The sequence below is a fragment of the Talpa europaea genome (genome assembly GCF_964194135.1).
Source record: "Talpa europaea genome assembly, chromosome: 14".
In the NCBI taxonomy this organism is placed as follows: Eukaryota; Metazoa; Chordata; class Mammalia; order Eulipotyphla; family Talpidae; genus Talpa; species Talpa europaea.
The window spans coordinates 67,233,305-67,254,220 of record NC_140082.1 but is presented as its reverse complement, the minus strand read 5'-3'; the positions used below and the strand labels follow the sequence as shown (position 1 = coordinate 67,254,220).

General features: G+C 37.4%; 1 protein-coding gene across 2 annotated transcripts in view; it reads right to left on the bottom strand.

Moving 5' to 3' along the window:
- PLD5 (phospholipase D family member 5) overlaps window positions 1-20,916 on the bottom strand; it is a gene marked incomplete at its 5' end in the record, with an annotated part of 439,585 nt that overhangs the window by 144,604 nt on the left and 274,065 nt on the right. For both annotated transcript variants that reach the window (XM_084253047.1, XM_084253048.1), the window contains one exon: window positions 14,200-14,311. In XM_084253047.1, coding sequence (XP_084109173.1) covers window positions 14,200-14,311 — 112 coding nt within the window. The remainder of the gene's footprint in view (window positions 1-14,199; window positions 14,312-20,916) is intronic.

Sequence of the window (20,916 nt, the reverse complement as noted above, 5' to 3'; positions counted from 1 at the left end):
TGTTTTTTTAAAGAAAAGTCAAGACAGAGGAAATGGAATAGAAAGGTGAAAATAGACATGGTTACAATTTAAAGAAAATATTAGGAATATATACCCCATTTATGTTATCTAAAGCTTAATGCATGAATGTGAGAATAAAAATAAGGAGGCCATCAAAAAAAATTGAAGAACACAGAGAAAACACAAAATAACAGGTCAAACACATAAAAGAAAATTCAGAAAAGTGAGTGAATGTCCTGAGAAACAAAATAAATGAACAGAAAATCAAAAATGATAATTCAAATAAGAAAACAATGGCACTGTAGGATATTAAAAGTTTAATAAGGGAGATGGAAACATTGTAGAAAGCTACAGAAATAGAATAAAATAAATGGAGGAGAGAATCAGTGAACTTGAAGATGCAAATGCACAAAGAAGCAAGGTTGAAGAAGAAAAGAGAAATGAAATTAAAAATAATTAAGGAGGGGGACAGAGCAACATGGTGGCGAGGAGACGCTGCGAGTAAGATCTCCCATTAAAAAAAGTTAATAGGGAGGAAAAGCGGCAGGTCCCATTGAGAAGTGGGACACAAACGGGTGACGCCAGCAAACTGCCCGAAGAAGAAAGTTGCCATAAAAGAGGACTAGAAGGGAGGGAAGCGCAGAACCCTACTCCCCTCCCCCACCCACAGAGTAGGCACACTCCGACCCGCAGAGAGGAGGAAAACAACAAACTTAAACGACCAACAAGAACAAACTACGCAGCAAGCGGGACTGTGAGTGGAAAGGAACTATTGCAGCCACCACACCCCGTGAACGGGAGCTGTGGAGAACCCTGCAGGATTCCCCACGGCGGTGAGCGAACGGCTCCGGGCTCCATTAGAGAAGAACAAAAACCCCGGGAGACACGCACACAGCCAGGGCTGCCCGTAAGCTTGCACGGAAAAGCAGCGTGCTTGGCGCACTTGAAAAGCAAACGCGGACCAGGATCGCGGCTGCCCAGGTCCCCGAGCCTGCATCCTAGGCTTGCGGGGAGACGCGCGGAGGCCCTCACGGGGGTGAAAGTCCCTCACTGAGTAAGCAGGAACCAGGCACCCAGGCATGGGAGCTGGGTGCAAAAGGCGCCATTCCCGTGCCACTGAACTGGGCTACAGCCCGTGTCCTGGACCTGAGGGCTTTGAACTGAGACCCGGGGCACGAAATTCTGGGCGTGGGTTCTCCACGTCGGTGGGACACAAGGCAGACACAGCACCCCAAAGCCGTTGAGGTTTACCCTACCATTCTCGCTCTCTGTTCCCTGTCCCACGGGGGTGGGAGGGTTGAAAAACAGCCCCCCAAGGACAATAGGAGAGATCTCTGGCACCACCTAGCGACCAGAAAAAAAGTCACTAACACCCCATAGAACAGGGAAATTTCTTAAGACTTCTTGAAAAGGGCAGAAGGCTTCTGGAGGACCCAGTGGCTAGCTGGGAAGTTAGCCCACGCCAGGCCCCTTTAAACCAGCAGTCTGAGCCCACAGAGGGAGCAGGCACCCACGTCCGGGGCAGACCGGGCACGCAGAAGAGTGTGCCTGAGACCGGATGCGCAGGGACTGCATCCCGCTTCGCCAGTTTAGAACAGGGACATTTCTTCAATAAAGACTGCCTAAAACCAGCAGAAAGCTCCCCAGAAGCCAGAGATGGTTCCTGGAAGAGCCAGAGGGGAGCGGAGAAGTTCACCCAGGATGACGGCCAGTCCGAGCAACACAGTGTCCCAATGCATACGACAAATTAGAAAACAGACAGTAGGGAGTAGAAGAACCACACGCAACCTAACAACTCCTCAGGAAAGAAGCACACCACAAAAAGAAAACCACCCTCCAGATTGCAACGACAGTAACTTGGAAGAACTTCTGAGCCTTCCAGAATGAGAATTTAAAATTGACCTGATTAAAAAAGTGGCAGAAGTCATAAAGGAAAACAACGATCAGAAGAAGGAAATTGAGTCCCTAAAGAGGGAAAACAATGGTCAGAAGAATGAAACTGAGTCCCTAAAGAGGGAAAACAATGGTCAGAAGAATGAAATTGAGTCCCTAAAGAGGAAAGTAAAAGAAATGCAAGAAATCAAAGAATTAATGGAGGAACTAAAGAACTCTGGGAAAAGCAATGAAAGCAGAATAGATGAAATGGAAGAACGAATAAGTACTCTTGAAGACACAGAAATAAAAAGAACCAAAACAGAAAAGGAAAGAGAAGTACGAAGGAAAAAGAACGAAGAAAGACTTCGGGAACTATCTGACTCCATGAGGAGAGGAAATATAAGAGTTATAGGAATTCCAGAAGGAGAGGAGAGAGATGTAGGAAAAGAGAAAATATTCCAGGAGATAATTGAAGACAACTTCACAAATGCGAAGAAGGAGCTGAAAATTGATATACAAGAAGCAAGAAGAACACCAAACTTCCACGACGAAAGGAAAAACACAGCAAGACACATAATAGTAAAGCTCCCAAGAATCCAGGACAAGGAAAAAGTGATGAACCTGACAAGAGGGAAGAAACAGATAACATTCAAAGGAAAACCAATCAGGCTGACATCAGACTTCTCTGAAGAAACACTACGGGCAAGGAGAGAGTGGAGGAACATAGTCAACAGACTCCAAGAAAACAGATGCCAACCAAGAATACTCTATACCACAAAGATCTCCTTCCTCTATGAAGAAAGAATATGGACCTTCCCAGACAAAGAGAAACTCCGGAATTTCATTACGACTAAACCCCCACTCCAAAAAATACTACAAGGAATCCTAAAGCCAGAACCTCAGAGGGACGAATAACAACGAAAGAAGACCAAAAAAAAAAAAATGTTATTAAAAGAATAAATAAATAAAATCAAAGGAAAAACAAACACAATGGCAAATACAGATGCTAACATATCAATATTAACTCTAAATGTAAATGGACTAAACTCTTCAATAAAAAGACACAGAGTTGCAGCCTGAATTAAGAAACAAAACCCAACCTTTTGCTGTCTCCAGGAAACACATTTAGCTACAAAAGATAAAAATAGGCTCAAAGTCAAAGGATGGAAAACAATCCTACAAGCAAATGGGCCAAAAAAGAAAGCAGGAACAGCTATACTTATATCAGATAAAACAGACTTCAAACTCAAAAAAATAAAAAGAGACCCCAATGGTCACTACATTATGATTAAGGGGACAATACTTCAAGAAGAAATAACACTCATTAACACATACTCACCAAACGAAAGAGCACCAAAATATATCAGACAACTGTTGTCCTCTCTGAAAACAGACATCAGAGAAAACACATATGTAGTGGGAGACTTCAACACACCACTATCAACAATGGATAGATCAACAAGACAAAAAATAAGTAAAGAAACTAAAGCTCTAAATAAGGACCTAGAGCATTTGGGCTTAACAGACATCTATAGAACACTAAACCCCAAAAAAACGGAGTACACATTTTTCTCAAGCGCACACGGATCATTCTCCAGGATCGATCACATACTGGGGCACAAGACAAACATCAACAGATACACCAAGATTGAAATCATACCAACCATCTTTTCTGACCACGAAGGCATCAAACTAGAAATAAATCATAAAAAGAAGGCAAGGAACTATCCTACCTCATGGAGATTAAAAACCACACTACTGGAAGACCACTGGACTAACGAGGAGATCAAAGAAGAAATTAAAAAATTCTTTGAATTGAATGACAAGGAGGACACCAATATCCTAAATGTATGGGATGCAGCAAAAGCAGTAATAAGAGGAAAGTATATAGCAATAGAAGCTCACATCAAAAAACAAGAAAGAACTCAAAGAAACAACCTAATCTCGAAGCTCAAAGATCTAGAAAAAGAACAACAAAAAAACCCCAAAACCAGTAGAAGAAAAGAAATAATAAAAACCAAAGCAGAAATAAATGAAATTGAAACTAAAAAAAAAAATCCAAAAGATCAATGAAACCAAGAGCTGGTTCTTTGAAAAAATAAATAAAATAGACAAACCCCTAGCCAGGCTCACAAAGGAAAAAAGGGAGAAAGCAGAAATACACAGGATCATAAATGAAAGAGGAGAAATCACAACGGACACAGCAGAAATCAAAAGAATAATCAGTAACTACTATGAACAGTTATATGGAAACAAGTTCAACAATCTAGAGGAGATGGACAAATTCCTACAACTCTACAATCACCAAAAGCTAGATAAAGAAGAAATAGAACACCTAAACAGACCAATTACAAGCAGCGAAATTGAAATGGTAATCAAAAACCTCCCCAAAAACAAAAGCCCAGGACCTGATGGATTTACAAATGAATTCTACCAAACATTCAGAGACGAATTAGTGCCTATCTTCACAAACTCTTCCAAAAAATTAAGAAGGAAGGGACAATACCAAACACATTCTATGAAGCCAATATTACACTAATACCAAAACCGAATAAGGACAACACAAAAAAGGAAAACTATAGGCCAATCTCCCTAATGAACACTGATGCAAAAATCCTCAATAAAATTTTAGCTATCAGAATCCAACAAAGTATCCATAAGATAATTCACCACGACCAAGTAGGATTCATTCCAGGGGCACAAGGATGGTTTAACATCCGAAAATCAATCAACGTTATCCAACACATCAACAAAAAGAAATATAAAAACCATATGATAATATCAATAGATGCTGAGAAAGCTTTCGACAAAGTGAAACACCCATTCATGATAAAAGCCCTTGAAAATCTTGGGATACAAGGAACATACCTCAACATCATAAAGGCCATCTATGACAAGCCAACAGCCAGTATCATTCTCAATGGTGAAAAGCTGAAAGCAATTCCATTAAGATCTGGAACAAGACAAGGATGTCCACTCTCACCACTGCTTTTCAATATAATACTGAAAGTCCTAGCCAGAGCAATAAGAGAAGAGAAAGACATCCAAGGAATCCAAATAGGAAAAGAAGAAGTCAAACTATCACTATTTGCAGATGATATGATAATATACATAGAGAACCCCAAAATCTCCACAGAAAAACTAATTCAACTCATCAATCAATTCAGTAAAGTGGCAGGATACAAAATCATCACGCAAAAGTCAGTAGCCTTCCTATACACAAACAATAAATGTGAAGAAGAAGAAATAAAAAAAAACCATCCCTTTTATTATCGAAACAAAAAAATCAAATATTTGGAAATAAATCTAACAAAAGAGGTAAAGGACCTATACAAAGAAAACTATAAAACACTGTTAAAAGAAATAGAAGAAGACACAAAGAAATGGAAAGACATCCCCTGCTCATGGATTGGAAGAATAAACATTATTAAAATGGCCATCCTACCAAAAGCAATCTACAGATTCAATGCTATTCCAATCAAAATCTCAATGGCATTCTTCAAAGAAATAGAACAATTATTGATGAAATTCATATGGAATCACCAAAAACCCCGAATAGCCAAAGCTCTCCTGAAAAAAAAAAAGAAGGAAATGGAGGCATCACACTCCCAGACTTCAAACTATACTACAAAGCCATAATCATCAAAACCACATGGTATTGGAACAAGAACAGACATACAGACCAATGGAATCGAATAGAAAATCCAGAAATAAACCCACAGATTTATGGTCAACTAATCTTTGACAAAGGAGCAAAGACTATGCATTGGAGCAAAGAAAGTTTGTTCAATAAGTGGTGCTGGGAAAACTGGGCCGCTACATGCAAAAGAATGAAGCTTGACCACTACCTCACACCATACACAAAAATCAACTCAAAATGGATTAAAGAACTAGACATAAGACCTGAAACCATAAAATACATAGAAGGAAATATAGGCGAAACACTACGTGATCTGCATATCAAAGACATCTTTACAGACACATCACCCAAAGCAGTGATAGTGAAGGCGAAGATAAACAGCTGGGACTACATCAAATTAAAGAGCTTCTGCACAGCAAAAGAGACAATAACAAAAACAAAGAGAAACCCCACCAACTGGGAGAACATTTTTGCACCCAACACTAATGATAAAGGACTGATCACAAAAATCTGCAAAGAGCTGATGAGACTCAGCAACAACAAAGAAAATAATCCAGTGAAAAAATGGGCAGAAGAGCTAAAAAGAAACTTCTCTGAAGAGGAAATGCAAGTGGCCAACAGACATATGAAAAAATGTTCAACATCACTTGTAATCAGGGAAATGCAAATCAAAACTACCATGAGATACCATCTCACACCAGTGAGAATGGCACATATTAAAAAAAACTAGCAACAACAAATGTTGGCGAGGTTGTGGAGAAAAAGGAACTCTTCTGCACTGTTGTTGGGAGTGCAAACTGGTCCAACCACTGTGGAGAGCTGTGTGGAGATTTCTGGACCTACTAAACATAGAGCTTCCATATGATCCAGCAATTCCACTCCTAGGTATTTACCCAAAGGACACAGAAACATCCATTCCAAAGAACACCTGCACCCCTATGTTTATAGCAGCACTGTTTACAATAGCTAAGCTTTGGAAACAATCCAAATGCCCAAAAATAGATGACTGGATCAAGAAGATGTGGTACATATATACCATGGAATATTACTCAGCATTCAAAAAAGATAAACAAATGCAATTTGCAGCAACATGGATGGCGCTGGAAGGGATCATGCTCAGCGAAATAAGCCAAAAAGAAAAAGAAAAATACCGGATGGTCTCACTCATAGCAGGAATCTAGAAAACTTAAATAAGGGACCAGGAAAATGAATATAAGAAAGCGAAAATCAAAATCAACAAAAAACTATGAACCAGAGACACTTTTTGGGGGGTGGCGGGTGGGAGTGTAGGATTGGGGTCAGAATGGGGCGTTTGCAATTGTATTGGGGAATATAAAAATAAAATTTATTATTTAAAAAAAAATCCAGAAATAAACCCACAGATTTATGGTCAACTAATCTTTGACAAAGGAGCAAAGACTATGCATTGGAGCAAAGAAAGTTTGTTCAATAAGTGGTGCTGGGAAAACTGGGCCGCTACATGCAAAAGAATGAAGCTTGACCACTACCTCACACCATACACAAAAATCAACTCAAAATGGATTAAAGAACTAGACATAAGACCTGAAACCATAAAATACATAGAAGGAAATATAGGCGAAACACTACGTGATCTGCATATCAAAGACATCTTTACAGACACATCACCCAAAGCAGTGATAGTGAAGGCGAAGATAAACAGCTGGGACTACATCAAATTAAAGAGCTTCTGCACAGCAAAAGAGACAATAACAAAAACAAAGAGAAACCCCACCAACTGGGAGAACATTTTTGCACCCAACACTAATGATAAAGGACTGATCACAAAAATCTGCAAAGAGCTGATGAGACTCAGCAACAACAAAGAAAATAATCCAGTGAAAAAATGGGCAGAAGAGCTAAAAAGAAACTTCTCTGAAGAGGAAATGCAAGTGGCCAACAGACATATGAAAAAATGTTCAACATCACTTGTAATCAGGGAAATGCAAATCAAAACTACCATGAGATACCATCTCACACCAGTGAGAATGGCACATATTAAAAAAAACTAGCAACAACAAATGTTGGCGAGGTTGTGGAGAAAAAGGAACTCTTCTGCACTGTTGTTGGGAGTGCAAACTGGTCCAACCACTGTGGAGAGCTGTGTGGAGATTTCTGGACCTACTAAACATAGAGCTTCCATATGATCCAGCAATTCCACTCCTAGGTATTTACCCAAAGGACACAGAAACATCCATTCCAAAGAACACCTGCACCCCTATGTTTATAGCAGCACTGTTTACAATAGCTAAGCTTTGGAAACAATCCAAATGCCCAAAAATAGATGACTGGATCAAGAAGATGTGGTACATATATACCATGGAATATTACTCAGCATTCAAAAAAGATAAACAAATGCAATTTGCAGCAACATGGATGGCGCTGGAAGGGATCATGCTCAGCGAAATAAGCCAAAAAGAAAAAGAAAAATACCGGATGGTCTCACTCATAGCAGGAATCTAGAAAACTTAAATAAGGGACCAGGAAAATGAATATAAGAAAGCGAAAATCAAAATCAACAAAAAACTATGAACCAGAGACACTTTTTGGGGGGTGGCGGGTGGGAGTGTAGGATTGGGGTCAGAATGGGGCGTTTGCAATTGTATTGGGGAATATAAAAATAAAATTTATTATTTAAAAAAAAATCCAGAAATAAACCCACAGATTTATGGTCAACTAATCTTTGACAAAGGAGCAAAGACTATGCATTGGAGCAAAGAAAGTTTGTTCAATAAATGGTGCTGGGAAAACTGGGCCGCTACATGCAAAAGAATGAAGCTTGACCACTACCTCACACCATACACAAAAATCAACTCAAAATGGATTAAAGAACTAGACATAAGACCTGAAACCATAAAATACATAGAAGGAAATATAGGCGAAACACTACGTGATCTGCATATCAAAGACATCTTTACAGACACATCACCCAAAGCAGTGATAGTGAAGGCGAAGATAAACAGCTGGGACTACATCAAATTAAAGAGCTTCTGCACAGCAAAAGAGACAATAACAAAAACAAAGAGAAACCCCACCAACTGGGAGAACATTTTTGCACCCAACACTAATGATAAAGGACTGATCACAAAAATCTACAAAGAGCTGATGAAACTCAACAACAACAAAGAAAATAACCCAGTGAAAAAATGGGCAGAAGAGCTAAAAAGAAACTTCTCTGAAGAGTAAATGCAAATGGCCAACAGACATATGAAAAAATGTTCAACATCACTTGTAATCAGGGAAATGCAAATCAAAACTACCATGAGATACCATCTTACACCAGTGAGAATGGCACATATTAAAAAAACTAGCAACAACAAATGTTGGCGAGGTTGTGGAGAAAACGGAACTCTCCTGCACTGTTGGTGGGAATGCAAACTGGTCCAACCACTATGGAGAGCTGTGTGGAGATTTCTGGACCTACTAAACATAGAGCTTCCATATGATCCAGCAATTCCACTCCTAGGAATTTACCCAAAGGACACAGAAACATCAATTCCAAAGAACACCTGCACCCCTATGTTTATAGCAGCACTATTTACAATAGCTAAGCTTTGGAAACAGCCCAAATGCCCAAAAATAGATGACTGGATCCAGAAGATGTGGTACATATATACCATGGAATATTACTCAGCATTCAAAAAAGATAAACACATGCAATTTGCAGCAACATGGATGGCGCTGGAAGGGATCATGCTCAGCGAAATAAGCCAAAAAGAAAAAGAAAAACACCGGATGGTCTCACTCATAGCAGGGATCTAGAAAACTTAAATAAGTGATCAGGAAAATGAATAACTATAAGAAAGTGAAAATCAAAATCAACAAAAAACTATGAACCAGAGACACTTTTTGGGGGGTGGGGGCCGGGAGGGGAGGGATTGGGGTCAGAATGGGGCATGTGCAGTTGTATGGGGGAATATAAAAATAAAATTTATTATTTAAAATAAATAAATAAATAAATAAATAAATAAATAAAAATAATTAAGAACACTTTGAGAACATCCGTCTTCATGAGGAAAGGGAATATAAGAATAACAGAACCCCCAAAGGGGAAGAGAGAGAAAAAGGAAGAGAACATACTTAATAAATTGTAGAGAAAAACTTCCTGAACCTGGAGAAGGAACTAAACACACAAATCATGAAGCTAAAAGACCAGGGTATCTAAACAAAATGAGACATACAGCAAGACATATATTCATGAAATCTTCAAGAGTCAAGACAAAGAAATGATATTGAATTTCACAAGGGGAAGGAGAAAACTTATAGAGGAACCCTGATCAGTGTAATATAAGACTTCTCTGAAGAAACATGTGAGCACAGATTGAAGGCTTTTTCAGATAAACAGACACTGAAGGAGTTTGCAAAACTAACCCCCCATGCAGGGAATGTTAAAAAGGAACTCTAGTATATCAGCCAAATTGAGGAATACTCACAAAGAACTGAATAAAGAAATAGGTAGAACAACAAAATTAAGGACAAAATGGCAGGAACAGACTTTCATATATCAATAATCTCTCTAAATATATAAGGACTAAAATCACCAATTCAAACAGAATATCTGGCTGGAATAGGAAACAATCCAAACTTCTAATGTCTCCAGGAGATGCACCAGAGACCCAAAGATAAACATAGACTCAAGTTAAGGAGTTAGAAAACAAAGCCTCCCTGGCAGCCTAAGAGTTAAGTCTCAGCACTATCACCACTACAGCCTGAGTTTGATCCCCCAGCCAGGGAGCTAACCCACAATTAAAAAATAAAAAAGTGACTACATAAAACTAGAAAGCATCTGTAAAACAAATGTAACTATAACTAAAATAAAGAGGCACCCTACTGAACGGGAAAAAAAAATATTTCTACCCCATACATTGGACAAGGGACTGATACCAAAGATAAACAAAGAGCTCAAATAATTCAACAAAATGAAGACAAATAACACATTGAAAAAATGGGCAGGAGAGCTAAGTAAGCACATCTCCAGAGAAGACATGCAATAGGCACACGAGAAAAATATTCATTATCAGTTATCATCAGGGAAATGCAAATCAAGACCACAGTGAAATAATACTTCACACAATATCAAAAAGAACACAGACAACAAGTATTGGTGAGGATGTATAGAAAAAGGAACACTCCTACATTGTTAATGGGAATGTAGACTGGCCAGTACCTATGGAAAGAAGTGTGGAGTTTTCACAAAAGTTTAAAACTGGATATGTCATATGACCTAGAAGTTCTGGGTATCTATCCAAAAATACATAAACACTAGTGTGAATGGAACCTTGCACTCCCATATTTATTGCAGTGCTATTTACAATAGCCAAGCTATGGCAACAACCAAAGCACCTAAAACCAGATGAATGGATCAAGAAGATGTGGTATATACAAACAATGGAATACTACTTAGTGATTATAAACGATAAACTCATTCCAATTTTGGCAATTTGACAGAGCTGGAAAGGAGTATGGTAAGCCAAATAAAGCAGGAGAAGAAAGGTAAACACTATATGGTTTCACTGATATGTAGAATATAAAGAAACCAAATAAAGGGCCAAAGACAATCTTTAAAAGCAGCACTTGAAAGCTGACCATAGACCAGAGGAATACAGAGTGGGAGGGAGTAGAGGAAGAGGGGTAAGATCAAGGTGAAGAGAGAGCATAGTGAACACAGAGGGAGGGATATGCATGACTTAGTGGTGGGTTTACCACAGTAACTACATCTGAAGGTGGAGATCCTTTACTTCCAAAACACTAACAAGGACATAAATCAATGTCACTTCAACAACAACAAAAAATAAAAAAGAAGAAGAAAGAGAGAAGAATATAGTCTTCCCATGTTCATGGAGTGGAAGATTTAAGATTATGTGTCATTTCTCTCCAAGTTAATCTAGAAAATCTATGTCATTTTAATAAAAATCTCAGCAATTTTTGACAAGAGGATTATAATTTTTATTTTAAAATTTGGCATCAAGAATAACTAAAATGTTTTAAAGGTGAAAAACAAAGATAAAATAATTAGACCATTTATCTTCCAATAGGCTTTATCACTTTCAACTTTCTTCTGCTGATGGAAAAGCCACTTGGCTCATTTACTTGCTTCATAGTCTGTTCCAATTTTTAGAAGGTATTTTCACTTAAAATGTGGGGAAGATGACATCAAACATGCCCCAGAATGTCTAAACATCACGACTCTGAGATGTAATGTCATCAGGTGAAACACATTAAGATCAGAGCCTTGTCCTCTCCTGGAAAACATTTTCACTGCCTCGTACGTATTGATGCCTTTCCAAGGCTTTCGTATGGATGATAAATTCATGGTAATATTTTCTAAATCACTAAAATCATTTGGAAGTTAGTTTAGTTAGTGAAGATAAAACAAAATGAGAAAGTTATTTCAGTATTACTCTGTCTTGATAATATTGTGAGACAGATTACAAAGTGACTGTGTACATGTTCGGTGGAATTATCTTTAAAGTCATGAATCAGGCAGTGAGTGTTTCAGAGACACCTACATCTAACTACACTATTTTAAAGAATATGTAGCATGAGGAATATTTTCATTTGATGGGCAGGAGAAGAAGAAATCCAATGTTTGCTTTGATGAGAAATGGCTCCATAAATATATCAATAAAGTATTTAGAGAGGGAAAGATTCTTCTTTGTAGTAAATTATAATTTAATGGCAGTAGATTATTTTGTATAAGCTAATAAATAAAACATTGTGAAAGAGAAATTCCAGCAGTGTCATGTGTTATCTAACTACTCTTGCCATTTCCATTCCCACTATTGCTGCCAGTAGCTGTGAACATCATGTCCAGAGGAAGGCAGCTGTGATACCTGAGAAACCCCTGTGGGGGGATAGTATGGAGATGGAGGTACCTTTGGAGAAGACCAAGAGGGTAGAGGAAGGAGAGGCAAAGGGAAATTCCACATGTGAGTCTTTGACAAGTCACATAACTCTAAGAACTTCTGTTTTCCTCATTCGCAAAACTGCAAAGAGCTTTATGGATATTAACACTTCAGATAAGGGGTTACTTATTCTGTACTACTCTTATAAGGCTATTATGAATAGTTAAACAAGATCTGCTAAAAACACATTACACAATGTTGGAGTGATATAAGGAAGTCTAGTCATCCTTATAACTTTGATGAGAAATCAGAAACAAGAGTAAATGGTATTGCAGATGACCTGGATGTACCCAAACCCAAAAACACCAGCGTGAAACAGTGCTAAATGGAGATACTGAAGGATCAGATGTATTTTCTACATCTTATAAGTCAAGGAAAAAGAATCTGTCAAATGAAGGTATTAATGAAAAATGAAAAACATTCAGTGACTGTCACCCTTAGTTTCTCATAAAACAAGTAATAATAAACTAGAGGAAACCCTAACATGTGAAAGGAGTCTTTTCCAAATTCCTTCTGAAGAGTATAAAGCTTCTGAAAGGTCAAAAGATAACATATTTCTTTCCTATTCATGTTAAAACCTCCAGTCCTGATATAAAGGAAAAGATTTAATTGCTCAAGGACAGGAACAGGTAAGACTTTTTTTCCTTTTATTGTCATTCCCTTGACTGAAAAACTCTAATGAAATCAGGAGACATTTCTTTTTTAAAGCCACTCAGCAAAAGTACTTATTTCGGCTCCTACAAGGGAACTGACAAAAACAAGTGGTAGCCAGACTACAAATGATTTAACTAGGAAATTTAGTGTAGTGTGTTTGTGTGGTGAAACATCATATCAAAGCCAAATTAATCATGTTGAAATGGCATTGACATCTTGGTTGGGATGCCTGGTCAAATCAAAGATCATCTATAGGGTGGTTAATTAAACTTTTCTAAATTTCATCATGTCATACTTGATGAAATGAATCAAATGTTGGATCCAAATAGGGTAGGAAAGAACCCAAGGCTATGGGGATGGCTCATGGTTGAATTGGTGGAGGGCATTCTACGGGGACTACACCTGAGAGGAGAAAGCATACATTGTATAAAAAAGGAAGAATGATGTAAAGAAAAAAATATATATATATAAATGTTTTGCTGAACAAGTTGAAAATATCATCCACTAATCTTACAAAACTGATTCCAAAGAAAATTCTCAGACTAGTTTTTCTGCAACTTGCTCATAGTGTGTATACAAGTTGACAAAAACAAACAAACAAACATAAAATTCAGATACAAATAGGTAACCTTCTTGAAAAAATTACTCAAAAGCCTGCAACAACTGTGGAACATTTGACAATCCAATGCCATTGGTTTCAGAAGGCAGCAGTTTGGACATTTCTAAGCTTGACGTGGTAATACAAAGTGTGGGGGCGACAAACTGAATTTTGACTATTTTACAGTTAATCTACCAGGTGAGTTTGCCTATTTTTGCCTAATTATGTAAATTATGGTTGTATTTCAAGGGCATACAGTCAACATTAAGTCTCATAGTTGAGAGATGTGTCTACTTCCTTCAAAGAAGAGGCTGCATCTTTTAAAAAAGCATATCCCAAGAATGGTGGCAAACAAATCTGCTTATCCAGTTATACTTTTGAATTAAAAAATATATATATTGTCCCTTAAAAAATTCTCCATTGTGATTATAAGGGAATGATTTAAATGGAATTAAAGGTATTGTATCAGAATACCCAATGGTAGAATAGCATATCAACCTTGGCCTTACCCTTTAATTTCAAGGCTTCTAATACCTTTGAATCAGCTGTTACGTCACTCACTAGCTTGATTTCAATGTTTTTCGAAGTCAGTTGGAGCAACTTTTCAAAAAGACGTTGACCCTAGAAAAAATATTCAGAGACAAAGAAAGTTAGAAACCTAAAAAATTACATTATAAATAGGTATAAATAGACTTACAAAATATTAAAACCATTCATTCAAATTAAAAGGCAAGTACTTCAGCAATTGGTATTCATGGAAGATTCTTCACAAAAGTTTATAGTATGAATATAATTAATACTATGGATACAATTACATTATTCTTGAGTATTGTGCAATTCAACAATTATTGCAATAATAATTCCAATTCCAAATGGAAATGTACTCTTTCATGAACTCTAAAGTGACTTATCCATGAAGATACAGCAGGCAATATTAAACAGTTGTGTTTAGCCCCAGAGAGACCTGGATTCCAGCTGCTTTTGCAATTTACAAACTATTTGTTAATCTAATTAATCTCCAGTCTCTTCCTCAGTAAAATGTAAATAATATTAGCATTTATTTTAAAAGGTTTTTGTGAGTATTAAAGAAGTTAGTAGTAAGTATCCTTGAGGTGTTGGCTATTATGGGAGGAATTAGCTCTTCTCAATGATTTGCCTAATTGCCTTCTTATTTTAAACCTGTCTTATTGAGACAAGAGAAAGACATACAAGGAATCCAAATAGGAAAGGAAGAAGTCAAACTATCACTATTTGCAGATGATATGATAACATATACAGAAAACCCCAAAAATTCCACAGAAAAACTAATTCAACTAATCAATCAGTTTAGTAAAGTGGCAGGTTACAAAATAAACACATAAAAATCAGTAGCCTTCCTATACACAAACAATAAATCTGAAGAAGAATAATTTAAAAAAAATCCCTTTTATTATAGAAACAAACAAAAAAAATCAAATACTTGGGAATAAATCTAACAAAAGAGGTAAAGGACCTATACAAAGAAAACTATAAAACACTGTTAAAAGAAATAGAAGACACAAAGAAATGGAAAGACATCCCCTGCTCATGGATTGGAAGAATAAACATTATTAAAAAGGCCATCCTACCAAAAGCAATATACAGATTCAATGCTATTCCAATAAAAATTTCAATGACATTCTTCAAAGAAATAGAACAATTATTGATAAAAATCATATGGAATCACCAAAACCCCCAAATAGCCAAAGCTCTCCTGAAAAAAAAAAAAAAAGAAGGAAATGGAGGCATCATACTCCCACTTCAAGCTATACTACAAAGCCATAATCATCAAAACTTCCTGGTACTGGAACAAGAACAGACACACAGATCAATGGAATCAAATGGAAAATCCAGAAATAAACCCACAGATTTATGGTCAACTGATCTTTGACAAAGGAGTAAAGAATATGCACTGGAGCAAAGAAAGTTTGTTCAATAAATGGTGCTGGAAAAACTGGGTCGTTACATGCAAAAGAATGAAGCTCGACTACTACCTCACACCATGCACAAAAACTAACTCAAAATGGATTAAAGAACTAGACATAAGACCTGAAACCATAAAATACATAGAAGGAAATATAGGCGAAACACTACATGACATGCACATCAAAGACATCTTTACAGACACATCACCCAAAGCAGTGATAGTGAAGGCAAAGATAAACAGCTGGGACTACATCAAATTAAAGAGCTTCTGCACAGCAAGAGACAATAACAAAAACAAAGAGAAACCCCACCAACTGGGAGAACATTTTTGCACACAACACTAATGATAAAGGACTGATCACAAAAATCTGCAAAGAGCTGAAGAGACTCAACAACAACAAAGAAAATAATCCCGTCAAAAAATGGGCAGAAGAGCTAAAAAGAAACTTCTCTGAAGAGGAAATGCGAATGGCCAACAGGCATATGAAAAAATTTTCAACATCACTTGCAATCAGGGAAATGCAAATCAAAACTACCATGAGATACCATCTCACACCAGTGAGAATGGCACATATTAAAAAAAAAAAACAACTAGCAACAACAAATGTTGGCAAGGTTGTGGAGAAAAAGGAACTCTCCTGCACTGCTGGTGGGAGTGCAAACTGGTCCAACCACTATGGAGAGCTGTGTGGAGATTTCTTGACTTACTAAACATAGAGCTTCCATATGATCCAGCAATTCTACTCCTAGGTGTTTACCCAAATGACACAGAAACATCAATTCCAAAGAGCACCTGCACCCCTATGTTTATAGCAGCACTATTTACAATAGCTAAGCTTTGGAAACAACCCAAATGCCCAAAAATAGATGACTGGATCAAGAAGATGTGGTACATATACACCATGGAATATTACTCAGCAATCAAAAAGATAAACACATGCAGTTTGCAGCAACATGGATGGAGCTAGAAGGGATCATGCTCAGCGAAATAAGTCAGAAAGAAAAAGAGAAATACTGGATGGTCTCACTCATAGCAGGTATTTAGAAAACCTAAATAAGAGACCAGGAAAAAGACTAATCAATGCAAAGTAATAATCAAAATCAACAAGCAACTATAAACCAGAGACACACTATACTCCCTCCATGGGGGGGAGGGGAGAGGAAGAACTACCTAGTAAGGAGGGGTGGAAAGAAGAAGAACTAGAGTCAAAATAAGGGGGGGTGCAATTGTATGGGGAATATTACCAAAATGCATACATTGTACAAAGATGAAAAATGATGTAAGAATTATATAAAATAAAATATTAAAAAAAAACTTGTTTTATTGAATTCAACTACACTTCTGTTCAGCAATCTATAAGTATCATAGCTTAAAATACTGAAATCAAAAAGACACAATACAAATAAAGGTTTTTTTCCATTTTTAATAATCATATTTTTATTTTATACATCATTGTTCATAAAGGTTTTTTCTTATAAATTTTTTCAAGCATATACATTTTAAAGTAAATTTTAATCTCTAAGTTAACTGGAAGTGGTATGTCCACATTCATTACAATATCACAAATGAGTGGATTGAAAAATTATTCTGCTTATTTTCCCTTTTGTGTTCTAATGGGGTCCCTCTTCTAATTATAAAATGAAATTGGTCTTCTTTTATTGATTTTTTTAGACTTTTTCTATTTGGTCACACACTCAAATGCCCACAGGGGCCAGACAAGTAACATTGCTTTGGTCTTAACGACTCCAAGCAGTCAAGTTTCATTTTATTTTGATAAGGATGGATGCATGCACAGAGGCTTCCTTAAACTTAAAAAGGTTGCCCAAAGTAGAGATCATCAATTACTCTGCACCCAAGAATGTACAGGTAGCCTCACCACAAACCAGGTGGTTCCTATGATATATTGAGTGAGTACATGAGGCTATTTATTATAAACTGCAAAATCAGGTAGGATGAGCTTCCCTGGTGGCACAAGGGGTTAAGTGTCAGCACTATGAAGCTATCTGCAACTACCACTGTTTAAGTTTGTTCCCCGTCAGTGAGCTACCCACATGGCACAGCAGACCTCTCCTGCTTCCCCTGCTGCTCCCTTCAGCAGTGTATTTCAGTCAATCCACCTGTTCTGCTCCCTATTCTGTCTCTGGTGAATCTTCTCTCCACGTGGCACCTCTGGACTGTACTCCAGCTCTTATATGCATAAATAAGCAAATCTTAAAAAAAACATAAAAAACGAGGAGGGAGAGAAGAGGGGATGTAGAGAGGGTAGAGAAGTGGAGAGGACAGAAAAGGACAGAAGAGAGACAGACAGGGGAAAAACCCTACTTGCTGATTTCAGTATTAATATAAATTTCAAAATCGCTAAATTGCTACGGAGAAGGCGCACATGTGGGATGTGAGGGGAGATTCACATGGTGGGGCTTTGCGGGTCTTCCACAGACAGCTACTATTTCAGCTTTATCCCTCCTCTCTTGTTACACACATTTGAAAACTTGATGATATTTACAGGACCCAGATCCGAGCTCATGGTCATTACATATTCACAAAAGTTGTTTGGTATTATAAAAGGCTTATGTGCTTTGGTATTGTGTGAATTTCAGTGGTTAGGAATGTTGGTTAAGCCAGTATTTTTAAACAAGTACATGTTTTTTTTATTTCTGCCTTTAGTGAACAAGAGATGTGTGTGTGTGCATAATATATGTGAATATATATACGATGATTATATATAAAATGATTTTATATGTATAATAATGACTATATTATTTATACATATATATAATGAGATCTTGTAACCTATGTATATATCTGACTCTGTTTTAAATTGATTCCCACTGTGTTATTTTTATGAACTTTAAAGAAAGAAAATTAGAATTCTCAAACACGAATGACAATAGAAACCATAACCAACAGACACTGGCAGATTATCATTAAGATTTATTTTTACTTTTAGTTTATGCTGATTACTTACACCATGAAGTCTTAAACATTTTTTAACATATATATATATATATATATATATATATATATATATAGCATCATTCTTCATTTTTACAATGTATGCTTTCTCATCTTGGTTATAGTGCCCGTGAAATTCCCACCACCAATTCACCTGTGTACCATCACCATAGTCCCTTGTGCTCTTCCCACCCTGTTTTGATCCTACTTCCCTCTCCCCCCTGTAGAATGTCTTTGGTTATAGTTGCCCATTGATTTTGATATTTGCTTTATTATAATTACATTTCCCCCATCCCTTATTTGGATTTACATTCCTCCTAAAAGTGCAACCATCTGCTATTTTTCTTTTTCTTTCTGGCTTATTTCACTGAGCATGATCCCTTCCAGTTCCATCTATGTTGCTGCAAATGATACAAGTTTATCATTTTTGATTGCTGAGTAATATTCCATTGTGTATATGTACAACATCTTCTTGATCCAATCATCTATTTTTGGGCATTTTGGTTGTTTCCATAGCTTATCCATCGTAAATAGTGCTGTAATAAACATAGGGAAGCAGGTGTCCTTTTGAATTAATGTTTTTGTGTCATTCGGGTAGATCCCTAAGAATGAAATTGCTGGATCATATGGAAGCTCCATTTTTAGCAGTTTGAGGAACCTCCTAACAGCTTTCCATAGTGGTTGGACCAGTTTGCATTTGCACCAGCAGTGTAGGAAAGTTCCTTTTTCTCCACATCCTTGCCAACAATTGTTGTTGCTAGTTTTTTTTAATATGTGCCACTCTCACTGGTGTAAGATGGTATCTTATTTTGGTTTTGATTTGCATTTCCCTGATTACGAGCAATATTGAACATTTTTTCATAAGCCTGTTGGCCAGTTGCATTTCCTCTTTGGAGAATTGTCTTTTTAGCTTCTCTGTCCATTTTCTTGACTGGATTATTTACTTTGTTTTTGTTGAGTTTCCTCAGCTGTTTGTAGATCTTTGTGATCAGATCCTTATCATTAGTATTGTGTGCAAAATTTTTCTCCCAATCAGTGGGGTGTCTCTTTGTTTTGGTTAATGTCTCATTTGCTGCACAGAAGCTCTTTAATTTGATGTAGTCCCAGCTGTTTATCCTTTCCTTCACTATCTTTGCTTTTGGTGATGTGTCTTTAAAGATGTTACTGAGATGTATGTCATGTAGTGTTTCGTGTATATTTTCTTCTTTATATTTTATGGTTTTAGGTCTTATGTATCTGTAATGCTCACTGAAATAAATTTGGCTTTGACTGGAACTTCCAAATTTGGATTTGACAAAGAACTTCTATTAAGTCTCCACTATATACTGTGCCTGTCTTCCTTATCCACACATTTTTGATAAAACATTCAAAATGTAATAACTTCCAAAGATCTTAAACACTTACTCTACAAAGAGGCCCACTGAATGGTTTCTGAGTTAAACTCACTCTTCATAGTTTCATAAATAACAAAATTCACTTTATTTTTAACACCAGCAATTTAAAAACCTTCCCTTTCTGTGTCTGGGTTTTGGGAGTTCCTAGATGCTTCTGGTTTGGGGGTTTCTACATACTTGACTATGGCCAAGAAAGTATTCAAATTCACGTATAGGGAAAGCAAAGCAAAGTTTATTTAGAAACAGTATATCCAGAAAGAGGTCCATGGGAGACTCTATTGGCTGGCAGAGTCTATGGAAGAGCAACTGCAAGGCAAGGTGGGGACTTTCTGCCTTAAATGAGTTATAAGGGGTGGCTCACTCCATCCCTTTGAGAGGTTTACTCTACAGGTTCTTTAGGTGTGCTGATTTATTGGTTCAGGCAAAAGTTTTAAAATCACTTCCCCTTCACTACTGTTCTTCACAAGGCAGGGGAGGAGCAGAGGCAACGTCTCCCAGCAGAGGTCTGGGAGCAGGAGGAGGGGGGTATTCTCTAATTACCTAGAAGGGAACTAGTTACATATCTAATTCTACCCCTACAGTCTTTACCTTAACTTCACCTGAGAGAAAGAAGTCACTAATAATCTCATAAAATCAAATATAAGTACAATTAAGAGGATACAACAGGGCTTCCCCGGTGGCGCAGTGATTGAGAGCTGGGTTGCAAAGCTGCCTGGAGCCTCTGCAGCTCAGGTTCGATTCCCGGCTGCCCCCCAGCCACCGGAGGAGTGTCCCACATGGCGCACAGACCTCTCCTGCTACCTGCTGCTCCCCTCAGCAGTGTACTTCAGTCCTTCTTCCTGCTCTGCTTCCTGCTCTGGCTCTAGTGAATTCTCTCACCCTCCCAGGCTTCTGACTGTACCCAGTGCTTGTATAAATAAATAAATCTTAAAAAA